This window comes from Pteropus vampyrus, unplaced genomic scaffold (assembly GCF_000151845.1).
Source record: "Pteropus vampyrus isolate Shadow unplaced genomic scaffold, Pvam_2.0 Scaffold875, whole genome shotgun sequence".
In the NCBI taxonomy this organism is placed as follows: domain Eukaryota; kingdom Metazoa; phylum Chordata; class Mammalia; order Chiroptera; family Pteropodidae; genus Pteropus; species Pteropus vampyrus.
The window spans coordinates 29,132-55,176 of record NW_011889656.1 but is presented as its reverse complement, the minus strand read 5'-3'; the positions used below and the strand labels follow the sequence as shown (position 1 = coordinate 55,176).

The 26,045-nt window shown below is 65.2% G+C and overlaps 2 protein-coding genes across 5 annotated transcripts in view; both read left to right on the top strand.

The window, feature by feature from the left end:
- The window catches only part of AGRN (agrin), a 32,415-nt gene extending 12,279 nt beyond the window's left edge, over positions 1–20,136 (top strand). The window contains exons 3-37 of one of the 4 annotated variants that reach the window (XM_011386038.2): positions 2,180–2,227; positions 6,070–6,285; positions 6,367–6,591; positions 6,676–6,900; positions 7,072–7,278; positions 8,218–8,436; positions 8,510–8,704; positions 8,795–8,995; positions 9,083–9,231; positions 9,314–9,419; positions 10,215–10,331; positions 10,414–10,578; positions 10,760–10,903; positions 11,005–11,129; positions 11,203–11,308; positions 11,397–11,720; positions 11,798–11,935; positions 12,352–12,479; positions 12,563–12,677; positions 12,764–12,883; positions 12,977–13,327; positions 13,493–13,685; positions 13,795–14,010; positions 14,470–14,699; positions 14,792–14,926; positions 15,050–15,146; positions 15,239–15,403; positions 15,514–15,625; positions 15,829–15,840; positions 16,051–16,167; positions 16,247–16,439; positions 16,517–16,604; positions 17,715–17,939; positions 18,346–18,449; positions 18,790–20,136. In XM_011386038.2, coding sequence (XP_011384340.1) covers positions 2,180–2,227; positions 6,070–6,285; positions 6,367–6,591; positions 6,676–6,900; positions 7,072–7,278; positions 8,218–8,436; positions 8,510–8,704; positions 8,795–8,995; positions 9,083–9,231; positions 9,314–9,419; positions 10,215–10,331; positions 10,414–10,578; positions 10,760–10,903; positions 11,005–11,129; positions 11,203–11,308; positions 11,397–11,720; positions 11,798–11,935; positions 12,352–12,479; positions 12,563–12,677; positions 12,764–12,883; positions 12,977–13,327; positions 13,493–13,685; positions 13,795–14,010; positions 14,470–14,699; positions 14,792–14,926; positions 15,050–15,146; positions 15,239–15,403; positions 15,514–15,625; positions 15,829–15,840; positions 16,051–16,167; positions 16,247–16,439; positions 16,517–16,604; positions 17,715–17,939; positions 18,346–18,449; positions 18,790–18,947 — 5,669 coding nt within the window. In that variant the 3' untranslated portion in view covers positions 18,948–20,136. The remainder of the gene's footprint in view (positions 1–2,179; positions 2,228–6,069; positions 6,286–6,366; positions 6,592–6,675; positions 6,901–7,071; positions 7,279–8,217; positions 8,437–8,509; positions 8,705–8,794; positions 8,996–9,082; positions 9,232–9,313; positions 9,420–10,214; positions 10,332–10,413; positions 10,579–10,759; positions 10,904–11,004; positions 11,130–11,202; positions 11,309–11,396; positions 11,721–11,797; positions 11,936–12,351; positions 12,480–12,562; positions 12,678–12,763; positions 12,884–12,976; positions 13,328–13,492; positions 13,686–13,794; positions 14,011–14,469; positions 14,700–14,791; positions 14,927–15,049; positions 15,147–15,238; positions 15,404–15,513; positions 15,626–15,828; positions 15,841–16,050; positions 16,168–16,246; positions 16,440–16,516; positions 16,605–17,714; positions 17,940–18,345; positions 18,450–18,789) is intronic. The other 3 variants (XM_011386041.2, XM_023526446.1, XM_011386039.2) reach the window with 3 other exon arrangements.
- A 2,296-nt stretch (positions 20,137–22,432) lies between these two features.
- LOC105309828 (tyrosine-protein phosphatase non-receptor type 11-like) overlaps positions 22,433–26,045 on the top strand; it is a 12,566-nt gene continuing 8,953 nt past the window's right edge. The window contains exon 1 of the mRNA XM_011386037.2: positions 22,433–22,475. Within this exon, the coding sequence (XP_011384339.1) occupies positions 22,462–22,475 (14 nt within the window). The 5' untranslated portion in view covers positions 22,433–22,461. The remainder of the gene's footprint in view (positions 22,476–26,045) is intronic.

Genomic DNA, 26,045 nt, shown 5'->3' with positions numbered 1-26,045 from the left:
CCCGGCTGTGACGCTCCGGCCCCACCATTCCCGGGTCGGCCCCTGGGCGGCGCTCCAGGCTCGCGGGATCGCGCCGGTTTCCCGCGACTATTTGCGTGACACTTATTTACACGGAACTTATTTGCATGTTCGTCTCACCGTCCGGAAGAGTTGGGTGGTGCGCGCGTGGTTTGAGGCGTCGCTGTCCATCCCTAGGGATTGGTGGGCCCACCGTGCCACCCTCACCCTCCATATGGGATTCAGCCCGCTTTCTACCTGCGTGTATGTACCTGGGGGCCCTGCTCCCCCACACACTCACGCACTGCCAGGGCGGGGCCAGCCGGAGCGGGGACACGCAAAGGCACACAGAGGGACACGCAAGCAGCCCTGAACGGGGTCTGCCGTGCAGGCCCGAGCCCACCCACAGGGACTCAGACCCTCGCGCACCGCAGAGCCCAGCAGCACCCCGCCCTGCCCGGCCCGGCCCGCCCCGGCCCCGGCCCCTGTCCCCGCCCCCCCTTACCCCCTTCTCCCGCCCCAGCACCTGCCTCCTCCCCAGCCCCAGTCCCCACTCTCCCGTCCCCGCCCCTGCCCACGCCTCTGCGCCCACCTCAGCCCCAGCCCCTACCTCCTGTCTGCTCCCCAGGCCCTGTCCCCCCAGTGCCGCCGCCCCCGCTGCCCTTGCGTCCCCTTTTGTGCCGCCGCCCTCTGTCCCCGTCCGCCCGATAACTCTGCATCGCGAGCCGTGACTCCCTGCGGACACCGGGGTCCCCGGAGGCGTCTTCCTTTGTCTCTGCTCCCCGCCCTCCCTCCTCGCCCCTCACTCACCTCCTCCGCCCCGGCGAGGGCAAGCGGAGCTGGCGCTGCTCGCCCAGCGCGGCTTCGCCTCCGCGAGCCGGGGCGCGGCCCTCCGCCCGCCGACTCTTTATTCTCTCGCGCCGGACGTGCGCTGCTGCTCGCTGCCATCGCCACCCCGCCGGTGCCGGGACCTGAGCAGCCAGGACCCGCCGCGCCTCCCCGCCGAGTCCCCGGCGAGGGGCCGCCTGTCGCCTGTGCCCCTTGGACCGGCCTCTCCAGGGTAGCGGGCCGCGGGGCTGCTGGCGGCTCGGGGAAGACCAGCTGGCCCAGAGCCCTGAGAGCTGCTGGCGCCTCGGGCCGAGGCGGGTCGCCTGGACAGATTGTGGACAGCAGGGGTGGCCGCTGGCCCTCGATTCCGCCTCCTGCTGAACCAGCAATTCGGATTTGTGTTGGGAGAATTCTGCTCACCTCCCATTATGAGCCTGGAGCCTTGCGGAAGGAAGGGGCCTGGCGCCCCAGGCTGTGCCTGCAGCTGAACTTTGAGAACGGAGCTGTTGTCAGCTGTCCCAGGGCTTCCAGGATGGGGGGAGTAGCGCCGAAGAGGCCTAAGGGCACCCCGTGAGGACCCCCACACCCTGAGAGTAGAGGCTGAGGACCCCGGGGCCATGCCTCCACTGCCGCTGGAGCGGGACCCCAGGCAGCAGCGTGGGGTCTCCCTGCTGGTGCGGTATTTCATGATCCCCTGCAACGTCTGCCTGATCCTGCTGGCCACGTCCACGCTGGGCTTCGCCGTGCTGCTCTGCCTCAACAATTGTACGTGGCTTCGGGCGTGGTCACCCGGGGCTGGGTCCCAGTGACCCTGCCTCTGCTGGCTGAGCTCCCCCTGCCTCAGCTGCCAAGGACTGGGGGACAGGCAGCGTCACAGGCCATCTGCTGGGATGCCGCTCAGATGGGCCACCTGCTTCTGGGGACAGGATGGGCTTCTCCGGATCCCTGGACCCCTGGGAGCCTGTCCTTGGACTCATGGAAGCTAGCCGTCATCCTGAGATGCAGAAACAACTTTCTTTGGGAGTTGGGGGGAGGGGGCAGCTGGCTGCACGGGGTGTGTGGGCTCTGGCAGGGCCTGGGACTGGGCTTATCCTGGAATGGGTGGTTGCCCACACCCTTGCCACTAGGGCCCCACCTGACAGGTGCCAGGCCATGACAGTGCAGCTGGAGGGGCAGAGAAAAGCAAGGGCTTCTGTTTTTGTCCATCCCCAGGCCTCATCTGGTCCTCGGGGCTTAGGACGGGGCCAGGGAAGGGATGTGGGCACGCAGGGGCGACCCCCATGGCTGAGCAAAGGGATAGGCTATGGGAGGACCTGCCCAGAAAGGCCTGACTTGGAGATTTCTTTTATTCTAGACAAACCTGGGACCCACTTCACTCCAGCGCCCCCAACACCTCCGGATGGTGAGTGGAGGCATCAGTAGTGGCAGGCCGAGCTTGGGCGTCTGTGCCTGGAGGGGCAGCGGCGCTCTCAGGGGTCAGCGGCCATTCTTGGGGTGTGCGTACCACACATTATGTGTGTTTGGAGCAGGGAGGCTGGACAAGGGAGCCTGGAGTCCTTCCTGGTGAGACCACAGTGGTGGACAGCAGAGGGGGTATGGGGTCTGGAGTCCTGGGGCTGCATCTCAGCTGGTCTCAGTTGTGTACAGGCTCTAACCCCTCACGGCCTCAGTCTCCTTGGCTGTAGAACTAGGAGTAAGTCCTGCGGCCTGCAGGCTGTGAGATGGGTCAGTGTGTGCGGAGGGGCGGGGGCCTCGGCAGGACCAATGACAGCTGTCTGAGGAAGGATTGGAGGGCCTGTCCCTGGGACTGAGCAGGCTGAGGCTGGCCTCCTCCACCCGCTGTGTGGCCAGGGGCCTTGCCCCCCCACCCCCACCCCAGGGCCCTGCTGGTATGTAACCAAGCTGATGTGACGGGGGAGAGGAAGCTATTAGTGCTGCAGGGTTGGCCAGGGGCCCATGGGGGGGGAGGGGAGCTCCCAGGTTTGCCTTTAGTACCTGGTCTGGGCCCGTGCTGGGCAGGTAGGTACCTGCCCAGTTTGTAGAAGTCGCGTGCAGAGCTGGGTCGGCGGGGGGGGGGGGGGGGGGGGGGGGGGCCGGGGCCCAGGACCGAGTCTCCCGTGGGCTGTGAGCAAGAGGCCCAAGGCCACCTGGGCGTAGTGGGAGGACACTCTCCCCTTTCCCACCGTCCGCAGCCTCCCCCTGAAGCCTGAAAGGCTGCTGTGTTCCCTTCCTCTACACACACACTGGCCCTCCCCAGAGCTGCACACACTGTACTTCGATCCCATTGCACACTTGGCGACAGCTACAGGTCGTAGCCATCGTCATCTATCCAGGCGCACACAGCACAAATCTGCGGCCATAGGCAGGGCTCGGGGGATCCATTCCGTCCCCCAGCACACCTGAGACCTGGAGGGGAGTTAAGTGGACCCACTCCAATGGGCGGCTATAACAAGCCACTGCCGCCCCCAGCATTGCACGCTGTAAGGGGGCCTGGGGCGTGCAGGCGTGGCGACTGGGGGAAGCTGAGTGGCTGGAGAGGCTCCTGCAGGAGGCAGAGCTGGGGCAGGCATGGCCGGGCCTCCGAGGCGACCTGTCGGGAATGCAGCCCACCTGCATTTGAGGGGCAGTTTGTATGATGATGGAGAGCTCACACAGTTGTGGCTGGCACACCCGGGGCATGGCTGGTACAGAGAACTGTGCCTGTACGTGTGTGCACACATGTGTGATCACACCTGTGTGCGCACATGGTCTCTGGGCTTGTGCATGGTCTTCGTCCAATCCGGAAGCTTATCTTGAGCCTTTCCGATCTCCTTGTCCCGTGGGCTTGCAGGTGTGTGAACGGGCTGTTGCACAGCATCACGGGAGTGCACAGGTGCCTGAGCACGGCCTGGGGGTGAGCCCATTATGCTCCACACCTTGGCCTGGCCCGAATCGAGCCACTGAGTGCTGCAGCTGCCCTGAGAACTGGGAAACTGTCCCTCAGGAACTGTCACCCTGGCTGGGAGTCAGTGCAAGGGCCTCAGCTCCATGGCCCCCAGAGGTACTCTGGCCCTTCTCCTGCCCTCAGCCACTTGCAGACCCATAGCTTGTCCCAAGGTGCCTGTCTCTGAGATCTCTGGTCTCCTGTCCCTGGCCCCTTGCCTTCCAGTCCATTCTCCAGGCACCCCCCGCTCCAGCACCCCAGAACTGCTCAGCAGGTCTGTCTTGAGGAACAAAGTGGATCACTGGACTGTGGCGGAAGGTGCAGGTCATCCAGGAGTAGATGTCCTTGGCCAATGGGTTGGGACCTTGGCCAGGGCCTGGTTAGGGAAAGGTGACCAGAGGGAGAAAAAGGCCTGAGCTCCAAGGGCACAGGCACAGCAGCTGGCCGAGGAGCCTAAGGTACAAAGTGACCAGGTACTTGTCCATGGGATCAGGACCCCAAGAGAGATGTTGGTCAGCAGGTCTGGTCGAAGGTCCAGTCGAAGCCAGAAAGAACAGCCAGATGGACGTCGGCAAGTGCTAGGGGTTTGGCCTGGGGGGTCCCGGGGACCTCGGGCGAGAGGGTGCCGAATATGCAAGGGAGAGAGCAGGGAGACCAAGCAGGGTGCACAGTATGAAGAGATGTGAGCCAGGGAGGGGGCCGAGGCGATGGCAGCTGGGGGTAGTGTACGCTCCACACCTGGCTGCCTGCTACGGACCCCCTTAACCCTCAGCAACCCTGGCAGCTAGGTCCCATTGTCCCCTTTCGCAGAACGAGGTACCGAGGCATGGTGGGTGAATGTGGAGTTGGGGGCAGCCTGGCTTCAGGATCTGAGGTGTGGGGAGGACAGGGACTTGGTGGCAGGAAGGGAGCATAGGTGGGCTGGAGGACCCTCGGGCTGGGGTGTCCACACGAGCCCCAGGCTTTCGCTCAGCCTGGTGAGGTGGAGGCGAGGGTACCCAGGCAGACATGCGGGAGCCTGCGGAGTGCTGTTGCTGTGGCAACAGCTAGCTCCAGCTTCCTGTGCTCCGCCCTCCTCAGAATTGAGAGTGCTTCCTCCCGTTCCACTTCCTGAATCTGCTGGGAGGTGATAGGGGGAGCCGTCCCACCCCCATAACTTATTAATGATAATCGGACCTGATTAAACATTTATTAGATCCGTACAGCTGCAGCCTATAATGGGCCCGCCCGCCTGTGGACCCGCAGTCCTCGGTGGGGGCCGAAGCAGGCACCTGCCCCCTGTCTGCACGCTGGACCCTGGAGGGCTGTTCCTGGTGGCTTCATTCCTGTACTCAGTGGGACCATGGCACCTCGCCAGTGGCCCGGCCTTGGGCAGCTATAGGGGTTCAGGGGTAGGCTGTGTGCTGGGGACACACGGCTCTCAGCTAGTGTTAAGAGCTGAAATGTTTAAAGACAGGAACGTCAGGTCTACAGAGCCCCCGTGCTGGGCCTCCCTGAGGAGGTCACTGTTCAGTGTGAGGGGCGTGAGGACACTTAATGACGTGGGGGATGAGGTGTGGATGCCCACAGGGCTGAGGAAGAGATGCCTGCAAGGCTGGGGGTCCCGGCAGGGTGAGGGGCTAGGAGCCTCGGAACAGGGAGAGCCAAGGGCGGAGTCTTGCGGTGTGTGGAAGGTGAGGGTGGACGGCGATGGCGGTGGGGACAGCCTGGAGGGAGAGGCGGCCTGCAGGAAAGTGGGAGGTTACCCTGTGGGGAGCCTGGGGCAGGGCACTGGGTTCCCAGCCTGAGCCGGGGGAGCAGGTGCCCTGACCTCAGACCATCGCCAGCGGTGGCCGACCCCCGCCCCCCTTGTGTGATGTCAGGCCCTCCAGGAAAGGCAGGGGAGCAGGGCCATGGGGAAGATGGCAGGGGGCAGTGTGGTGATGAGGCCAGGGCGGATGATGTGGGGAGTGGGCAGTGATGACCTGTGACACGGTTGGCAAGGGGCCGCTTGTCACCTGCTCTGCGTGGGGGTTCCCCAGAGGCAGTCGTGAGATATTCCCACTCCCGCTGGTGGTTGGGTGTATGGGGGCCAATCGGCGAAGGCTCCACTATGAGGAAAGGCCAGGCCGCGATGGGCGGGGTTTGAGGTGAGGCGAACCCTGTACGCCCACGAGAGCGTGCGTAGGTGCATGGCGGGCACACACGTGTCCCTGAGTGCCAGCACCGGCATGTCCCTGGGAGCTTCGTGAAGGACCCGGGTGCACTGCTCCATCTGGGGTCTGGGCGGGGCGCGCGCAGCCGACCGCGGGCCCTGACCCTCCGTCCCCGTTGCTCCCCAGCCTGCCGAGGGATGCTGTGTGGCTTCGGCGCTGTGTGCGAGCCCAACGCAGAGGGCCCGGGCCGAGCCGCCTGCGTGTGCCGGACGCGCGCCTGCCCGCGCGTGGTGGCTCCGGTGTGCGGCTCCGACGCCTCCACCTACAGCAACGAGTGCGAGCTGCAGCGGGCGCAGTGCAGCCAGCAGCGGCGCATCCGCCTGCTCAGCCGCGGGCCTTGCGGTGAGCGCGGCGGGCGGGCATGCGGGCGGGGGGCGCAGGCGGAGGGGGCGCCTGCGTGACTCCACCCGGGCCTGCCCACAGGGTCCCGGGACCCCTGCGCCAACGTGACCTGCAGCTTCGGTAGCACCTGCGCGCGCTCGGCTGATGGACAGACAGCTACGTGCCTGTGTCCCACGACCTGCCGGGGGGCCCCCGAGGGCCCCGTGTGCGGCAGTGACGGCGCCGACTATGCCAGCGAGTGCCATCTCCTGAGCCGCGCCTGCGCCCGCCAGGAGAACATTTTCAAGAAGTTCGACGGCCCTTGCGGTGAGCGCCGCCCGGGCGCAGGTTGGTGTCAGCTCTGTGTGCGCAGGGTCGCGGTTCCCTGACCTCCGTCTTCCTGCCCCCTAGACCCCTGCCAGGGCGCCCTCAACGACCCAAGCCGCCTCTGCCGCGTGAACCCACGCACACGGCGCCCTGAGATGCTCCTTCGGCCAGAGAGTTGTCCTTCGCGGCAGGCGCCTGTGTGCGGAGATGATGGGGTCACCTACGACAACGACTGTGTCATGGACCGCTCCGGGGCTGCCCGCGGCCTCCTCCTCCAGAAAGTGCGCTCTGGGCACTGCCAGCCTCGAGGTGGGCGGCTGCGGGGGGCGGGGGGCGTGCGGGGGCCCACCCTGCCTATGCCTACCCTGTTCCCCTCTCAGGGCCCCACCCACCACCTCATATGCCTGTGGACCCCCTGCATGTCCCGTGGTGGGGGCTGGCCTGGCACCCTGGCCTCCCTGACCTCCTTGCCGCCCCTAGACCAGTGCCCAGACACGTGCAGGTTCAATGCCGTGTGCCTGTCCCGCCGGGGCCACCCCCGCTGCTCCTGCGACCGCATCACCTGCGACGGGGCCTACAGACCCGTGTGCGCCCACGACGGGCACACGCATGACAACGACTGCTGGCGCCAGCAGGCTGAGTGCCAGCAGCAGCGTGCCATCCCTGCCAAGCACCAAGGCCCGTGTGGTGAGCACTGGGGGCGCGGCCCGTGCCCGCAGCAGGCTGGTCCCACGCTGGTCCCTGCCGCCCGTCATCACACGCCATCTCCATCCCTAGTCATGCCTCCCTGGGGTCGCTCTGGGGAGGCCTGGCAGGGCTCCTGCCTGTCACTGGGCTCTGGGACGGTGGACCCTCACAAAAGGATGCCTGGAGCACCCAGGGGGACCTGAGACAGAGACAGGGTTGCTTGTGCAGGCTCCCTGTGGCTCTCTGGGTCCCCTTAGAGGCTCAGTTGGGCTTTGAGGGGCCAGCAGAGGGTGGGGGCTGCGTGTCCTGTTCACCTCCAACTCTGTCAGTTGGTCTGTCCGTCTTTCTGGTCTCTGCGTCTGTCCCTTCTCTTCCCTTCCTTCCCTGTCGGCTCCGCCTCTTGTGTCTTCCAGCCTGACCTACTGGCAGGACGAGGCACCGCACCTGCCGCCAGGAGCCCGCAGCCCGAGGTCTGCCCCCAGCGCGGCAGGGGGGGTGGCTCGCTGCTGCCTGGCCTGTGGTCCTCAGAGCAAGTGGACAGACACCTCTTCCCCCACGTGGCCCTGGTGTGACTCTGGGTCACAGACTCTTCTTACCCACTGAGAGAGAGCCCCGCCCCGCGTACATACATGTCCCAGGGCTGCTGGTGTTCAGGGGTCAGTGGCCCGGGTGGGCTGGCTAAGCCTGGCCCTCGTACAACCCACTGTGGACAATCCCACCTCACACTCGCACAAGGGTCTGGGGCTGTCTGGGTCTGTTTCCCTGTCCACATCTGTCATGTGTCTGTCCCTTTCTCTGCTGTGTCCTGTGCATCTGGCCCTTCTCCTGGCCCAGTCTCCCTTCGCCACCCCCGCCCTGAGAGAGGTCTGCTGCGTGGAGCTTGGGGCTTAGTGCGTCAGCCGAGGGGAGGTAGTCCCACTGAGTGCCATGTTCTCACAGACCAGCCCCGGTCCCCGTGCCTTGGGGTGCAGTGCCCATCTGGGGCAGTGTGCACCGTGAAGAACGGCGAGGCCGAGTGTGCGTGCCGGCAGGCGTGTGCGGGCATCTACGACCCTGTGTGTGGCAGCGACGGCAGCACATACGGCAGCACTTGCGAGCTGGAGGCCACAGCCTGTGCCCTCGGGCGGGAGATCCGGGTGGCTCGCCGAGGACCCTGTGGTCAGTGGTGGGCACACGGGTCTTCCTAGGGGCTGGGGGTGCCGACGCCGTGGTGATGGAGCCTCCTCCCCAGATCGCTGCGGGCAGTGCCGCTTTGGAGCCCTGTGCGAGGCTGAGACTGGGCGCTGTGTGTGCCCCTCTGAGTGCGTGGCCTCGGCCCAGCCCGTGTGCGGCTCTGACGGGCACACGTATGCCAGCGAGTGTGAGCTGCATGTCCATGCCTGCACACACCAGATCAGCCTGCATGTGACCGCCACTGGACCCTGCCGTGAGTGGGGCTGTAGGGGCCCGGAGGGCTGTGGCCCTGTGTGTCCCCCAGCTGGGTCCACTGACCCCGGCCTGGCTCCACCCTCTGTAGAGACCTGCGGAGACGTGGTATGTGCCTTCGGGGCATTGTGCCTGGCAGGGCAATGTGTCTGTCCCCGGTGTGAGCACCCCGTGCCTGGCCCCGTGTGTGGCACCGACGGCGTCACCTACCGCAGCGCATGTGAGCTCCGTGAAGCCGCCTGCCAGCAGCAGACACGGATCGAGGAGGCCCGGGCAGGGCCCTGTGAGCAGGGTAGGTTCAGCTCGGGGGCAACTGGTATGGTCCTCTGGGCGCCAGCTTTGACCAGGACCCCCGGGTGAGCCAGCCCCCTTCCCACAGCCGAGTGCGGCTCAGGGGGCTCCGGCTCTGGCGAGGACAGCGAGTGTGAACAGGACCTGTGCCGGCAGCGTGGCGGCATCTGGGATGAGGACTCGGAGGATGGGCCGTGCGTCTGCGACTTCAGCTGCCAGGGTGTCCTAAGGAGCCCGGTGAGGCCCCCCACCCTCTTCCGGCTCTGAGCAGGCAGTGAGGAAGGGACCACGGCCACCCACGCTAACACCACCCCTCCAGGTCTGTGGCTCCGATGGCGTCACCTACGGCACGGAGTGTGAGCTGAGGAAGGCCCGGTGTGAAACGCAGGCAGCGCTGTATGTCGTGGCTCAGGGCACCTGCCCAGGTGAGTGGGCATGCAGGACGTGTCCAGGGCGCTTGCGGGCACATGTGTTCTTGTGCACGTTTGCAGCAGCCTGTGTTCCCTGTGTGTGCACAGCTGTGAGCCCGGTAGGTATACGTCTTGTGCGCAGGTAATGGTGTACTGTGGTGGGTGTGTATGAACACATGCATTGTGTTGGAGTGTGCAGTGTTGGTACCTGTTTATACCTGTGTAGCTGCAGTGTGTGGACTTGCTTGTCACTGTTAGTTAGCAAGTGCTCACTGTGCACCTGCTGTGTACCAGGCTGGGCTTCGTGCAGGGAGGCAGCAGTGAATCAGTGAGGCCCACGCTCTGGGCGCTTCCTCTATGGGGGAGACGAGACTGGTGGCAATCCAGTCAATGTCACGTGTAGTACACTTTCATGCATGCACAAGTGCCTGTGTGTGCGTGCTTATGCATGCAGGCACGTGTGTCTATGCATGTGTGTGAATGTGTATACTGACGCGTCTTTGTGTGCATACATGCCAGTTTGCATAGACATGCTAATCTGAACATATGCGGCCCATGGCTGCATGGTGTACACAGAGCTGTGTGTCCATGAGCTTTGGCTGTTTTGCGTATTCCTGGTCCTACGTGTACAGACGTGTTCTTGTATGTGGTGTGGGATCTTCGCCGGTGACCCCAAGTCTCGGACTCCAAGTGGGAGCTGGCATCAGGAAGATTGACAGCAATGGCCAGGGGAGGCTGAGGTGGAGTAGCTAGGCCCGAGGGTGGGTGTCTGGCACTGGATGGTGTCTGAGCCCCGCCGCCTCTCTGCAGGCCCCACCTTGGCCCCAATGCCACCTGCAGTTGCCCTGCACTGTACCCAGACCCCCTACGGCTGCTGCCGAGATAACATCACTGCCGCCCAGGGTGTGGGCCTAGCTGGCTGTCCCAGTGAGTACCTGAGCCCGGCCTCAACCCACAGCCAGGCGGAGCCCTGCAGCTGCAGTGACCTTGTCCCGCCCTGGCTTTGTAGGCTTGTGCCAGTGCAACACACACGGCTCCTACAGTGGCATCTGTGACCCAGCCACAGGCCAGTGCTCCTGCCGCCCAGGTGTGGGAGGCCTCAAGTGCGACCGCTGTGAGCCCGGCTTCTGGAACTTCCGTGGCATTGTTACCGACGGCCGGAGTGGCTGCACCCGTGAGTGACAGGACCCGTGGGCGGTCGCCAGCTGAGCACCCTTGCCGGTCCCCCGTCTCTGTGCCCTTTCTCTCCCCTACTCAGGCCCTGGCCTGGCCCTCAACTGGCAGGGGCTGGGCCGGGCTCTGAGGCCAGTGGGGAAACTGAGCACAGACCTCAAGTCCCCACCCCGTCTCCTCAGCCTGCAGCTGTGACCCCCGGGGTGCCGTGCGGGATGACTGTGAGCAGATGACCGGGCTCTGTTCCTGTAAGCCTGGGGTGGCTGGAGCCAAGTGCGGGCAGTGTTCGCACGGCCGTGCCCTGGGCCCTGCTGGCTGTGAGACAGGTGAGGGCCAGACCTGGTGCTGACGGGGCTCCCTGTGCTGGGGACAGGGTCTCACGGGGGCCAGGCCTGAGCCAGTGGGGTCTCCTGTGTCTGTGCCCCAGACTCCTCGGCACCCAAGACCTGTGCTGAGATGCGCTGTGAGTTTGGGGCCTCCTGCGTGGAGGAGGCTGGCTCTGCGTACTGCGTGTGCCCAATGCCCACCTGTCCCGGGGCCAATGCTACTAAGGTGAGCAGTGGGGCATGTGGAGGGTGGCGGGGTGGGGAGGGGGCTCCCCCAGCAGCCTTGCCCTGTTCCCCAGGTCTGCGGGTCGGATGGCATCACCTATGGTAACGAGTGTCAGCTGAGGACCATCGCCTGCCGCCAGGGCCTGGACATTTCCATTCAGAACCTTGGCCCGTGCCAGGGTGAGGCCCGCCCTGCCCCCAAACTGACCAGGAAGGCCTGACCCCACCCTGACTCAGCCCCCACCTGGACTCTCTCCTCTCCTCGCAGAGGCTGTCGCTCCCGGTGCCCACCCGACACCTGTGTCTGTGGCCACCTCGGAGGGAGACCTGACCGAGGCACTGCTGCCCCCGCCCAGTGCCCTCCCCCTGGCTCCCAGCAGTACCCCCCGCAGCCGGCCCACCCCTCGACCACAGCCTTGGACCACTGCCAGCATCCCCAGGACCACCAGGAGGCCTGAGCTGACCGTGCCCCCAACAGCGCCCCCCACGGCAGCCAGCCTCGCCACGTCGGCCTTCGGCGAGTCTGGCAGCGCTGATGGGGGCGACGAGGAGCTGAGTGGGGACCTGGAGGCCAGTGGGGCCGGCTCTGGGGGTAAGCATGGGCTCAGGGATGAGGGCAAGGCCCAGGAGGGGTGCACCGGGAGCCGGGCTCACACTGCACTCCCCCAGGACTCGAGGCCCCTGAGGGTGGTAGTGCTGTGACCCCTGGGCCACCTGTCGAGAGGGCTTCCTGCTACAACTCACCTTTGGGCTGCTGCTCAGACGGCAAGACACCCTCCCTGGATGCAGAGGGCTCTAACTGTCCTGGTGAGTGGGTGGCCAGGGGCTGGGGCAGAGCGCGAGGAGTGGCCTGGACGTGTCGGAGGACCTGTCTTTCCTCCCAGGAAGCAGGCCTGCCCGGCAGGTGGGCGCCCAGACTCAGTGGTGTCCCGAGTTCAGCACACACGTACGTGTGGTCTCGGGGATTTAGCACACGTGCGCACACGTGTGGGTGCCTAGGACCCTAACCTGTCTTTCCGGTTGCAAGCGGCCTGGGGCACCGCTCCATGGAGTCTGCCTGGTAACTGGTGCCAGCCCTGCCCCGGCTTCCCACTAACCTCATCAGCATCCAACTAACCACCACCTGCCTGCACCCACGGGGCTTGCTGCTGGGGCCTGTGCCCGGGGCCTGCCCAGAGGCCAGGCCGGTGCCAAGCAGGGCCTCACTGCCACCTCCCCCACAGCCACCAAGGCGTTCCAGGGTGTGCTGGAGCTCGAGGGGGTCGAGGGCCAGGAGCTGTTCTACACCCCCGAGATGGCCGACCCCAAGTCAGAGCTCTTTGGGGAGACGGCCAGGAGCATCGAGAGTGCAGTGAGTGCGGTGTGTCCCTGAGGGGTGTGGCCCCGCCCGCAGCCTTCCTCCCAGGACAGACCCTCACCAAGCCTCACCCACAGCTAGATGACCTCTTCCGGAACTCGGACGTTAAGAAAGACTTCTGGAGTGTCCGCCTGCGGGACTTGGGGCCTGGCAACTCGGTCCGGGCCATTGTGGATGTTCACTTTGACCCCAGTGAGCCCTCCGCCCGGGCCCTCGCAGGAGGCTGTGGGGGGGCGCTGCTTGGGGCTCCGCTGTGCTCAGTGTGCCCTCCCCCCTAGCCACAACCTTCAGGGCTTCCGACGTGGGCCGAGCCCTGCTCCGGCAGGTCCAGGTGTCCAGGCGCCGGTCACTGGGGGTGAGGCGGCCGCTGCAGGAGCACATGCGCTTCATGGACTTCGGTGAGTGCCACAGCTTGCCTGCCCCTCCGCTGCTACGCCTGCCTTCCCTGTGCCCTGCTGCTAGGGACCCTGACAGTTGCTCTGTCCCCTCAGACTGGTTCCCTGCATTCTTCATGGGATCCACCACTGGAGCCACCCCTGCCGCAGCCACAACCCGAACCACCACTGTGGCCTCTTCTGCTGTGACCCCTCGGGCCCTCTACCCCGTGCACACAAGCCGGCCTGTCAGTAAGACCACAGGCCCCACCACAACACGCCGGCCCCCTGCCACTGTCCCCAGCCATGTGCCTGGACGCTGGCCCCTGCCCCCAGGCACCCAGGAGTCCCTGAGGCCCTGTGACTCCCAGCCCTGCCTCCACGGGGGGACCTGCCAGGACCAGGACTCAGGTGGAGCCTTCACCTGCAGCTGCCCAGCTGGCAGGGGGGGTGTCGTCTGTGAGAAGGGTAATGGTCATCCGTGCTGGACAGGGGCAGGGAGGCTGATGGGAGCAACGGTTTGGGGTGAGACCAAGGCACCTAAGGAGTGGGGCGCTAGACTGGGGGCAGGTTGGGGTGAGGGGTGGGATGGATAACCTAGCCTCCTCCAGTTGGTCCCTGCCTGTCTGGCAGCCCTGCGCGCCTCGGTGCCGGCCTTCGGGGGCCGCTCCTTCCTGGCCTTCCCCACCCTCCGCGCCTACCACACGCTGCGCCTGGCGCTCGAGTTCCGTGCCCTGGAGCCGCAGGGGCTGCTGCTCTACAACGGCAACGCCAAGGGCAAGGACTTCCTGGCGCTGGCGCTGCTGGGCGGCCGCGTGCAGCTCAGGTGGGCGGGGCCGTGGGGCGGGGCCAGAGCCGCTGGGGCGGTGGGGGGGTGGGGCTGAGCAGTGGGCCCTTGGGCTGTCCTGAGTGCCTGTTCCTGCCCGGCCGCCTAGGTTCGACACAGGTTCCGGGCCCGCGGTGCTGACCAGCGCAGTGCCCGTGGAGCCAGGCCGGTGGCATCGCCTAGAACTGTCTCGGCACTGGCGCCGGGGTTCGCTGTCAGTGGACGGCGAGACCCCTGTCCTGGGCCAGAGCCCCAGTGGCACTGACGGCCTCAACCTGGACACAGACCTCTTTGTCGGGGGCGTCCCAGAGGACCAGGCTTCTGTGTGAGGATCAGGGAGCCTTGGGGTGGCCCTAACCCCTGACCTAACCCTTGACCTTGGTCCCGATATCTGATTCTTATGGGCTGTATCCTGGATGCTCAAGCTACCCGTGAATGGCAAAGGGGGTGGACGGATGGTGTGGACAATGGCTGTGACCCTGACTTCAATCCTAACCCTTGACCCTGGTCCTGATTCTGTGCCATCTGTGGGTGGCATCCCCGAGGACCAGGCTGCTGCGTGATCACCAGAGGGGCTGGACCCACCTTTAGTCCCGACCCTTGATCCGCAGCCCACCTCCTCAGTCTGCCCTACTTTGCAGACTGGTCGTTTGTAAGCACCACAGGGGGGATGGGGAGTGGCCCAGATCCCTCCCCTGGCCCATCGGCAGTGCGTCAGGGCTGGCTGTGAGAGAGGGTGCCTCTGGCCTCTGGCCTCTGACCCCTGACCTCATCCTGGCGGCAGGGTGCTGGAGCGGACCTCTGTCAGTGTCGGCCTCAAGGGCTGCATCCGCCTGCTGGACGTCAACAACCAGCGGTTGGAACTCGGCAGCTGGCAGGGGGCCGTGACCCGAAGTGCCGGTGTGGGCGAGTGCGGGGCCCACCCCTGCCAGCCCAGCCCGTGCCTCGGCGGGGCTCCGTGCCAGGCCCTGGAGGCCGGCGCATTCCACTGTCAGTGTCCACCTGGCCGCTTCGGTGAGCGCGGGGCTGGGCCGGGTGCTGGGGGGCACCTGTGTGTCTGTGGCCAGGGGCTCAGCCCTCTGGAACCCCGTCCTTTCTCCCTCCAGGCCCCACCTGTGCTAATGAGAAGAATCCCTGTCAACCGAACCCCTGCCACGGGGCGGCCCCCTGCCGCGTCCTGCCTGGGGGCGAGGCCAAGTGCGAGTGCCCCCCGGGACAGGGGGGCCCTCTCTGCCAAACAGGTGGGGGCAAGCATGCGGGTACGGATTCTGCTCGGGGTTCTGGTTGGGCTCGGAGCAGTGGGCGTGCAGGGGACCCTGGGGTCAGGGCCTGGAGCCTAGTGTGTCCCCTCTCGTCCTCCACAGCCTCAGAACAGAACGGTCACCAGCCCCTCCTGGCTGACTTCAGCGGCTCCTCCTTCCTGGAGCTGAAAGGCCTGCATACTTTCGAGCGGGACCTGGGGTCAGTGGGACAGAAAGAGGGAGAGGGGCAGCAGCCCCCCCAGCCTCCATCCAGATGCCACCACCTGACGGGTCCTTTGCGACTGACCCCAGGGAGAAGATGGCGCTGGAGGTGGTGTTCCTGGCCCGGGGCCCCAGTGGCCTGCTCCTCTACAACGGGCAGAAGACGGACGGCCGGGGGGACTTTGTGTCGCTGGCACTGCGGGACCGCCACCTGGAGTTCCGTTACGACCTGGGCAAGGGGGCAGCCGTTCTCAGGTGTGCATGTGTGGGTGGGGCGTGTGGGCAGCTGGGCCTTGGGGTGGGTACTGGGCTGGGGACATGCAGGTGGGCAGGCCGTAGAGCTCATGGTGCCCTGTCCTCACCAGGAGCAAGGAGCCAGTGGCCCTGGGCACCTGGACCAGGGTCTCACTGGAGCGGAATGGCCGCAAGGGTGCCATGCGAGTTGGAGACGGGCCCCGTGTGCTGGGGGAGTCCCCGGTGAGTGTCCAGCTGTGGGTCCCCCCGCTCCTCCTCCTGGGAGGCGTGGCAGCCCCCACCCCACGCCTGCGCTCACTCAGCTGTTTTCTCTGCCGTCGGTGAGAGAAAACCTGTGCCTCTGTCTGTCTGTCCGTCTGTCTCCTCTCTGCCCCACTGCTCTCTGGCCTTGCTCTGCAACCCCCACCCCGTTCTTCGGATGTCAGAAATCCCGAAAGGTACCGGTGTCCCCACTCGTCCTGCTCATCTGTCTTCTGCCACCTCCGTCCCTAGAGTAGCCGCCCCCACTAAGCCCACGTCACCCGTCACCTGTCTGTGTGATTAACTCTCCTAGGCCGGGTAGCGGGCGGGCCCCTGGGCCGGGCGCAGCGTCCTGTCCCTGCCCCGTGGGCGGGCCCCACAACCCCTCACCCAGCACCACCCCCCAGGTGCCGCACACCGTCCTCAACCTGAAGGAGCCACTCTACGTCGGGGGGGCTCCTGACTTCAGTAGGCTGGCCCGGGCCGCCGCCGTGTCCTCCGGCTTCGATGGTGCCATCCAGCTGGTACGTGGGGCGGGGGTGGGGCCGTCGTGGTCGGGAGGGCAGCAGGCGGGACAGTGGCTCTTGTTCCCCCACCCCCCAGGTCTCCCTCAAAGGCCACCAGCTGCTGACGCAGGAGTACGTGGTGCGGGCGGTGGATGTCTCGTCCTTTGCAGACCACCCTTGCACCCAGGCCTCAGGCCACCCTTGCCTCAATGGGGCCTCCTGTGTCCCGCGGGAGGGCTCCTACGAGTGCCTGTGCCCCGGGGGCTTCTCAGGGCTGCACTGTGAGAAGGGTGAGCAGAACGGGCGCAGGGCAGCGGCGGGCGGGGTCGGCCCGCTCAGGCCGGCCCTCACCCTGACCGTCTTTCAGGGCTGATCGAGAAGTCGGCAGGGGACCTAGACGCACTGGCCTTTGACGGGCGGACCTACATCGAGTACCTCAACGCCGTGACCGAGAGGTAATGTGCTGCACAGGAGCCGGGCGCCCCCTGCCCTCCGCTGTCCCTCAGGTCCAGTCTGCCCACCGTGCAGGACGAGGTGCCAGACTCACCGCGTCCGCTGCTGGCTGGGTGGCTGTGTCGGGCGGGCCCAGCACCTCCCCAGCTCCGCCCCCCACCCCCTCCGCTGCCCTCCTGCACCCTCCTTCCTTCTCACTGTCTCTGTCTCTTTGTTTCCAAGCGAACTGACCAATGAGATCCCAGCGTAAGTAGCTCCTCGGTCTAGCCCCATCGCTGTCCACACGCCCCTTCTCTGCTCCTCCCCCGTGAGGCCCAGGCAGCACCTCCATCCTGGAGGAGGGCGAGGCAGGGGGCTGTTTGTGCTTCGCGAGGCTCCATTTCCCAGCTTGAAAGTGGATGTGACCCCTTTTCAGGACATGTATTGACGGCCGGTCACCCATGCCCCCCGAAGCCAGCCCTCACCACAGGCGCGGTGTGCACACGTGTGTGCGTGTGCACTTGCATGCACGTGTGTCGAGACATCAAGGGCCTGTCCTGGCGAGCAGCCCTCAGTCTCTGGGACTCTGCTTGGCCTGGGCTCTGCCCACTGGCTGTCTGTCCATGTGTGTGGCACTCGTGTGTTGCCGGGGCTCCGTGGTGGGAGGGGCCGATGGCCTGGGGTCCCGTGTATCTTACAAGGACACTCGCTTCTCCCGCCTCCCACCAGTGGGGAGGGGATGTGGAGAGTGTCGCCGAGGGCCCCTCCCCACCCTGCACTGCAGCCCGTCTGTCCCCTTGCTCACCTGCCTCCCTCTCTTCCTGCTTCTAAGCCCCGAAGCTCCGGATTCCGGGGCCCTTCCTAGGTAAGCACGCAGCGCTCCAGCCCTGCTGTCGGCCCGCCGTCCTCCCCTCCCATCTGCCGAGCTGTCCCTCTGTCCACCTCACTCTACTGGTGTGTCTGACTCCACTTCCCACCGTCTGTCTCTTGGCCATCTGTCCTACCGTTGGTGCCTGCCACCTACCCCTCCAGCCACCCTGTGGCCTCTACAGCCATGGCCCTTGCCCTCCTGCCCTGCCCACCCTGCCCCCACCGCCCCCCCGGGCGGCCCTGACCAGCCCTCTGCCCACCAGCGAGAAGGCGCTGCAGAATGACCACTTCGAGCTGAGCCTGCGCACCGAGGCCACGCAGGGGCTGGTGCTGTGGAGTGGCAAGGCCACGGAGCGGGCTGACTACGTCGCGCTGGCCATCGTGGATGGGCGCCTGCAGCTGACCTATGACCTGGGCTCCCAGCCTGTGGTGCTGCGCTCCACGGTGCCGGTCAACACCAACCGCTGGCTGCGGGTCAGGGCGCACAGGTCAGCGGGGCCCAGGCACTCCAAGAATAGCATGGGAGGTGCCTGGACTTGCCCGATCAGGGCGTGTGGGGTCACTGCAGACTAGAGCGGGCCAGCTGCCCGGCCCGAGGTCACAGCCAGTAAAGGGGGGAGGGAGGGACAAGAGGACACAGCAGTTATGGCCAGGGAACCCCTGATCCAAAAAGGAAGTCCTTGCTCACCCACTGGTTGGGGATATGTCCCTCTGGTCTGAGCCTGGCTGTCCCCTCCAGCAAAGCTTGACCCACGTGACGCCCCCCTGCCCTGGCCACCAACTACTGTTCCAGGGGTCGGTGCCACCTCCTTCTGGCTCCCAGGGGTGACACTTGGTGGGGGTCTTGGGGCTCAGGCCCTAGAGCCACCTGATAGCCTCATCCCCACTCCCTAGGGAACAGAGAGAAGGCTCCCTTCAGGTGGGCAATGAGGCCCCCGTGACTGGCTCCTCCCCATTGGGCGCCACGCAGCTGGACACAGACGGAGCCCTTTGGCTGGGTGAGTGTTCTGTAGGGAAGCCGGGGGAGGGTCTCTGAATCCCTGCGGGACAGACCCCATTCCCTAGGGCCGGCTACTGAGAGTGGCACCCGGAACAGCCCCACCTAGGACAGCAGACGGGTCAGCCAGGGTTAGGCTCCTGTCCCCTCCTGTCTCGGCCCTGCAGTTCCCAGGGTGGCTAGAGCACGCCTGCTGCCACCTGGTCCCCCCCGGGCACCGACAGGCTCTAGGCGTAACTCACCTTGTCATTCAGGTGCTGGTGGGTTTCTCTGCCCACCAGTGTTCTAGCCTACCCATCACTGAGCCACAGCCGAGGGCCTTCCCTGTGTTTGTCCTGCAGGAGGCCTGGAGAAGCTACCCGTGGGTCAGGCCCTGCCCAAGGCCTACGGCACGGGCTTCGTGGGCTGCCTGCGGGACGTGGTGGTGGGGCAGCGCCCACTGCACCTGCTGGAGGACGCGGTTGCCAGGCCAGCGCTTCGGCCCTGCCCCACCCCGTGAGGCGGCCTCCGCCCCCGCCCGCCCTGCTGTAATTATTTTCTATTTTTGTAAACTCGTTACTTTTTTGATATGATTTTCTTGCCTGTGTTTTGGCCGGAGGGACTCCTGGCTCGGCCTGCCTTCTGTCCAGACAGGCAAGCTGCAGAGACAGACTCAGTGCCGAGCGACTCACGGGCGCAACGCGGCAGCACAGAGGCCTTGGCTCGCATGGCAACCTCAGGACACCGCCTCCACCACGGGCCGCCCTGTCCCAGGCCCTCGTGCTGTGCTTCCCCTTGTGTCCACCTGCACTGGGCTGTTGTGGTCCGCGGCCTGTCGGCAGACCCCCCAACACACATGTCACCCATGCGCCATCTGGCAAGATCTGTGTCCCCAGAGCAGGAAGCCACTGCTGGGGTCGAAGGGGACCTTCCTAGACTCACACTGAGCCAGTCCTCATCCTGTGAGTGGTTCAGCCTCACCAGGACTAGCCTCGAGCCTGGCTGGCCCTGCCTGGGCCTCCTGTGCCAGTTCTGTGACTGAGAAATGACGTTATCACTGGGGCCACACGGCACCCCTCCCAGCTGTGTCCGCCAGTCGCAGGGTGCTGGAGAGCAGAGGCCAGGCCCAGCTTCGTTCCAGGGGCCCTGCCCCTCAGCTGGCCCTGCCCATCCACCCAGCCATCTTGGACATGTCTGTGTCCCCTCCCCGACACCTCAGGCTCTGTGTGCTGTGGTTGACGTCCATTGCCTGCGTGCCTGAGCAGCCAACGTCTCCCTTGAGGACAGATGTCCAGGCAGGCCTGAGCACCGACCACAGAGTTCTTCCCGCCTTGGTTTCATTCGACATCGGGGGCAGTGGGGCTGTCATCTTTCCTGTCCTGGCTTAAGAGTGGCTGAGGACACGCACAGCAAATCCTCACAGTTCTGGTGTGAGCAGCGGTTGCCCTTGTCCCAGCATGACCAGGGGCAGGCCTGGTGTCTGACCATGGCCATGGGTCGGCCGTAGGGATGGCAGAGACGGCCGCGAAGCCAGAAATGCCTTAAACTGCAGCATGGCGTCCCATCCCAACTCTGGTGCTGGTGGGGGTGGCAGTCCAATCCCCACAGGAGGGGCTGGGCTGGCTGCAGGGAGGGAGCCCCGTACATCACATTACTAACTCCAGTCTATCTGTGTCAGTCACCGTGAAATAAAGTCTGAACACGTCAAAGGCGCTTGTGTCTGTCCCGCCAGCCCCACCTGTCTGGCTTCTCTCTTGTGGCTTCTAGTTCAGCTTCATGGTAGCATAGGCTTTAAGCTCTCTTAGATGGCTCTGGGTGGAAGAGGGGACCCTGCACTGGAGTGGAGGGCTGTTTTTGAGAAGGAGACCCTGTGCAGTGAGTGTGCCCACTTGTGCATGGAGCTGGTGGGGGCAGGGCCTGTGGAGGCAGCACTGTAGGGGGCCGCCAGTGCCCTGTGTGCACGTGCATGCGTGCTTCTGCACACGTGTCAGCCTATGGATGTGTGTATGAGCCCTGGGTGGGAGAGGGTCGTCTGAGGAGAGTGGGCTTGGGGCACTGAGGTTAGTGTGGGGGTGGTAGGCAGCCCTTTCATGGTCAGGTTGGCCCACCGCCGGCCCTGCTGGGACAACCCTCAGCAGAAGCTCTGAGGGCTCAGGCTTGTGAAGCAGCTGTGAGCCTCTACCCAGGAGCAAGGAAGGAGAGTGGGTGTGTGGCCTCCTCCCTATAACTCCAGACTTTTATTAAATATAACTGTTCTTTTTTATTTTCTGTTGAAAAAAAAAATGAAATTAAATGCAAACGCCCATAAGCTCAGCACCCAGGTGACCCATAGCCAGTGGCATTCGCATTCCCATCCCTTAGTCATCGACTTGCTTGTTCAGGAGACAGTGTGAGTGTGGCCTGCCTGGCTGCTGTGTGCTGGGCAGCTGTTAGGTGTTGGGGGTCCAGGAGAAGAGAGACCCTAAACCCCCAGGGGCTGGGGCTGAGGAGTGTGGTAAGCAGGCGACGGGCACAGAGGATGGGCATGACTAGCTGGGGGCTCCAGGAAAGGGAGGCAAAAAGCTGCCACCCCAGTGCAGACCTGCAGGACCTGCCAAGGGCTGGAAGAGGCTGTGCAGGCTGCGGCTGGGCAGGGGTCACGCAGAAGAAGGCGCAGCTGGTCGCCTGGGTGCGGGGTGAGTGGGCCATCAGCCAGGGTGGTGGGAGCAGGTGGACCCCACAGGGCCTGGCAGTCCTGGGAAAAGGCTGCAAGAAGGGCCTGGAGGGGCTGAAACAGCAGTTGGTCAGACTCAAGGGCACGGTGCTTGCTGTGGGACAGGGTGCTGTGGCTCAGGACGAGCAAAGGAAGAAGTTCAGGGCAGAACGGGTGGGCTGGTGCTGAGCTGACGTGGGGCAAGGGACTCACTGATGGACATGGGAGGCTGAACAACTCTGATGCATGTGGAGAGCTGAGCTTGAGGCTCTGAGAGCCCCTGAGTGGACGTCAGGGGGGCAGAGGGCCACTTAGGCAGGAGGGAGGCTGGCCTGAGGCTGGCATGACACAGGAGGGTGTAGGGGGCTCCCCACCTTCCGTTTAGACCAGGGAGCGGGGCCCCACGCTGGGAGGTGGTCCAGGCGAAGGCAAGGCAGCAAAGCTGAGAAGCCCAGGGAAGAGTGCTCTGGGAGCCGATGCTTCCAGGAGGAGGGAGCTGTCAGTGCAGGACCTCGGGTGGTCAGCAGCGGTGGGTGGGGATTTGGGATCCGGGGTTTGGGGAGCAGCCCACAAAGCGCCACTCCTGAAAAACCAGAGGGGGCTGGGCGGGTGGGGCCCGGAAGTTCCTGGCTCCTAACGGGGATCTCAAGGTTGAGAACCCAGGTGAGGAAGGGCATGGCCCCTAGGGACAGGACAGGCTCTTGGAAGGTGGTTTGGCCAATGGGGACAAGGGGGCAGAAGTGAGCGCGGGAGAGCCGGCCGGCAGCGGGGACCGCGGCAGCTGTGACAGGAGCGGGTGCCCTGGCGTCGGAAGGGAGTGCACGTCACTTAGGAAGTGGGGAGGCCCCCATGTGGGAGGGCTGAGACGGAAAGCCTGGTTATCACGTGGGCTCCTCCCACCTGCGCCCCTCCAGGGTCTCCCGGGACGCCCTTCGCCCCCATTTTGGAAGTGGTGCCCGGAAAAGCCTGGAAGCTCCTGGAGGGAGTCGCCGGGGTGAACAGAACCCGGCCCAACCGAACCGTTATTGATACAGCGGAGGCGGCCGAGGGCCGGGGGGCCGCTGGGACCTGAAGCCGCCCCGCGCCTTCGCCCTCCGAGACCAGAAGCCCGTGTGAACCCCTGGGTCTGAAGCTCGGGGCCTTTGAAAACCTGCTTTTATCTCAACTTCCCCAACAGAACAGCGAGACGAGTGTGCGCGGCGCCTTTAAGGAAGCCCCCGGGGCGGGGCCTCGCAGTGGGCGGGGCCTCCGGGGCGGGGCTTTGGGGGTGGGCGGGGCGTCCTCAGAGAGGCCCGAGGGCGCGGCCGCCTGGACCCCGCCGAGCGCCCGGCGCGGAGCAGACATGACCTCGCGCAGGTGAGCCTGGGCTGCCCCTCGGCCCGACGCCGCGATCTCAGGAGATGCGCTTGGGGGGCACAGGCGAGATGCGACCCGGGACGTCTTGCAGTCGCCCCTAGGCCAGGTCGCCCCTAGGCCTGACGTCCCGACACCCACTCCCGTCCACAGCCAGGACCAGATACTTGGGTGCGCCCCAGGCCAGCCTCAGTAAAGCTTGTGGAAAGGACTCTTTCCGCCAGGGGTTGGACGGGGGCGGAGGTCAGAGGTGCCTTGACCCTAGGGAATAGAGATGCCGTGCAGGTGGTGAGTGGGTGTCTGGAGCCGGAATGTGCAGCAGGTGTTCAGACAGTGGGAGACCCTCCCTCTGTTCTGCCTCCGGACCCCTTGCCCTGATGAAGTCTCCCTTTTGGCCACCTGAGATGACTTCTGCCTAGAGGTACACCTTCCCTTCCCTAGGCCCAAAACTGAGGGCAGAAGCACTAGGAGGTCTCAGAGGGTCTCGTAGCCCCCTCTAGATCTGGGCCCTGGACCCTGCCTCCCTGCAAGGACCAGCTCTCCTGCAGCAGGCTCATGTCCCTTCCAGACCCCCGAAGGGTCAGTTTTAGGGGGCAGTCTCCCACGCAGGGACATGGCGAGAGCCACACAGGCCTGGGTCTCCTGCTTCCTGCTCTTTCTGCCAGATCCCTGTTCCCTGGGTTTATGCGCACACTCGTGTGTGAACTCAGACTGCAGTGTGCATGTGCGTGTCAGTGGGAGCTGCACAGGTGTAAGACACATGTCACCTTTTCCTGGCACTTGGTGCTTGGTGAGGGCAGAGGTCACAGGAAGCGTTGCCCTATGACCCCGAGTGATCCCCTGGATCTGTGAGGGGCTGGACAAGGCTCACAGGGCTTCACTCTGCCTGAGCAAGGTCCTTAGCCCGAGGCAGAGACCCTGCCGCCTATCAGCAGTGCCTCCGTAGAGAGGGTCCCAGCACCCCGAAGAGGGGTGTTGGGAGAAGGCTGCCTGGCACAGTGGCCTCTGGCAGGGCTGTGGGCCCTCTTGGGCTCAGGAAGTGAGAGGGGTCTCTATGGACCTGTCAGCCCTGTGACTCCGAGGTTCAACGTCCAAGCAGGACTTCAGAGGAGTGGGTTTCGGGGTCTGGTTGGAATGACCCCTCAGGCTCCTGTCAGCCTCACTCCTATTTGCGCCCCGGGTAGGTTCTGGTGCTCAGAGAAGGCCATGTCCATGTCACGTGCGTGTGACCCTGGGTCAGCCTGGGAAAGCCCCGGGCGCGGCTCTGCCTGGCCTCGCCAGCCCCTCCCCACCCCGCCCTGTGATGGACATCCGGACTGTCAGTCCTCTGGCCCCTGGGCCCCTGCCCACACCCCTATCAGGCCTGGGCAGGCCAGACCGAATCTCAAGTGAAGCCCATCCCCCCGTGCCTGCCCCCGCCCCATGTCCCCTTCCCGAGGCCCTGTGGTTTGTGGGTCAACGGGCACCACCACCAGCAGCACGCCCCAGGGCTCCCGGCGCTGTGGTTTGACTTGGCCTTGCTCTGGGTGCCTGGAAGAGGGCTGGGTCCGTGAGGGTGCTGCTGAGCCCCTCCTCAGGACCCCCTTCGTTCCGGGAGCTGGAGAGGGCAGCACGGGTCTAGGTTATTTGGATCTGTACGGACAGGACAGGACTTGGCTGAGGCTCCTCTGGGAACGTGGGGGGTGGGGCAGGGCCTGGGTGGAGGGCTCAGGGAAGGGAGATGAGGGGGACACTGCCTGTACTCTTGGGTCCTCAGCCCTGGAATTTCAACCTAGGATCCTTGCCCACTGCCCACGTGTCTCCTACCCTCATAGAAGTGTCTGCCCTGCAGGCGTGTCCAGCCCCTGTATCATATGTGTAGGCATGTTGACAGGCCATGCATGTGTCTCCCAAGGTCCCAGGGTTGGGGCTGTGCCATCTGCAGATTGGACACCAAGGCCATGCAGGGAGCTGGACAAGCCAGTGGCCAGCTTGGGTTCTGGCTGATCTTTTGGGTGACTTGTGCCGTCCTGGATCCCTGAGCACTGACTGGGCAACTGGGCCATGAGGGGCCCAGGGTGGCAGTCCTGTTGGGGGCCCAGTATGTCCCCCCACAACCCTCCCAGGCCTGCCTGGCCACATCACTATGTGGTAAGTCAATGACCCATCACGGAGCAGGGAGCCCTTCGACACAGGTGACCCTGGGCCCCGGCACAGAGGGCTTCTGGGGATTGGAGACTGACTGTAACCTTCCTGCCTCCTCACCCTCGCCCCCCGCCCCCCAGCCAGGGGATGCGCCTCCAGCCTGGTGGGGGTAGCGAGGGCCCCACCTTGGCCTGAGATGGTGGGAGGGCGGGGGCGTGAGCTGTTGCAACCTCTCAGGATGCCCTGCCCTGGAGATTTCCACCCGATAGGCCCAGTGGCAGCTTGTGGGGAGGAGAGGGGGGTGGAAAGTATGATCGAGAGTCTCCGAAAGGACAAACAAGGTGCCCTTCACCCATCTCTGTGGCTTTGATGCTGGGCCTCCACCCTGCACTCTGCCCCTGTGCTCAGGGCATTGTCCACCTTGGCCTGGAGTCTGAGGCTGCGGGACTAGGGGAGGGGGCGTCTTGGCACAGGATGTGGTTCCACAGAGTGGGTGCCCGGGGGGTCAGAAGCCTCCTTCTGGGTTCCAGTCCCCACCTCTGCCACCTGCCTGTGCGGGTCCCGTCGGCATCCTTTTCCTGGTGGCCTTGCCTGCTTTGCTGTGACCGGCTCTGGAGGTCACTATGTGGCAGCTCCTCCTCCAGGAAGGCTCCCCTGGCAGACCCACCTGCTGGACCACTGGACCAAAAGTGCCCCCAGGTCTGGCTCCCATATGAGCCATTGTGGGAGGGAGCTCAGGATGGCCTGGCGAGGTGTGCCCCTCCCCCAGGGAGAGCGTGGACAGGGGTGCTGCTCTCACTGGGCGAACCTGGCCGGGTAATCTGGGCTTGGCCTTTCTGACCTGACATGTGGACCCTGGGGAGCTGTTGAGGTCAGAACAAAGCCTGTCACCATGGGCACTTACATTTAGTAGTGAAGACGCAGGGTGACGAATACCAAGTGCGTATGTACCCGCCTGCTGTCGACAGGTGCCCCATGGAGAAGGCAGGGCGGCGGTGGCGCTGTGGCTCTGGCCGGGGTGTCCCGCTCGGGAAATGCGAGCCGTGCCCCACGGCGGGTGGAGGCGGCGGACAAGGTCAGCCAGCAGACATGGAGAACGGGAGTTTCCAGCGTGAGCCCCCTGGTGCTGGGCGGGGCCTAGGGTCTCCCGTGGGAGCTGAAGAGGACCACTGGCCAGCTCTGGGGGGGCATTTCCTGAGAATCCCTCTGTCCCTGGCTGTAGGGTTCCGGGTGGGGCCCAGAGACCTGGAGTCAGTAGTGCAGGCGAGAGCTGGTGGGTGCTGGAGCCAGGGTGGTGGGGGCGCGGCCAGTCCTGGGCAGGTTTGGAAGTTAGGACAAGGGGTGCTGATGCACAGGATAAGGGTGCAGGAGGAGAGAGCCGAGGGCTATGGGGCAGCCACCTCAGCCGTGGCCGAGTGAGGGGACCTAGGTCGGGGCTTGGGGTGTCAC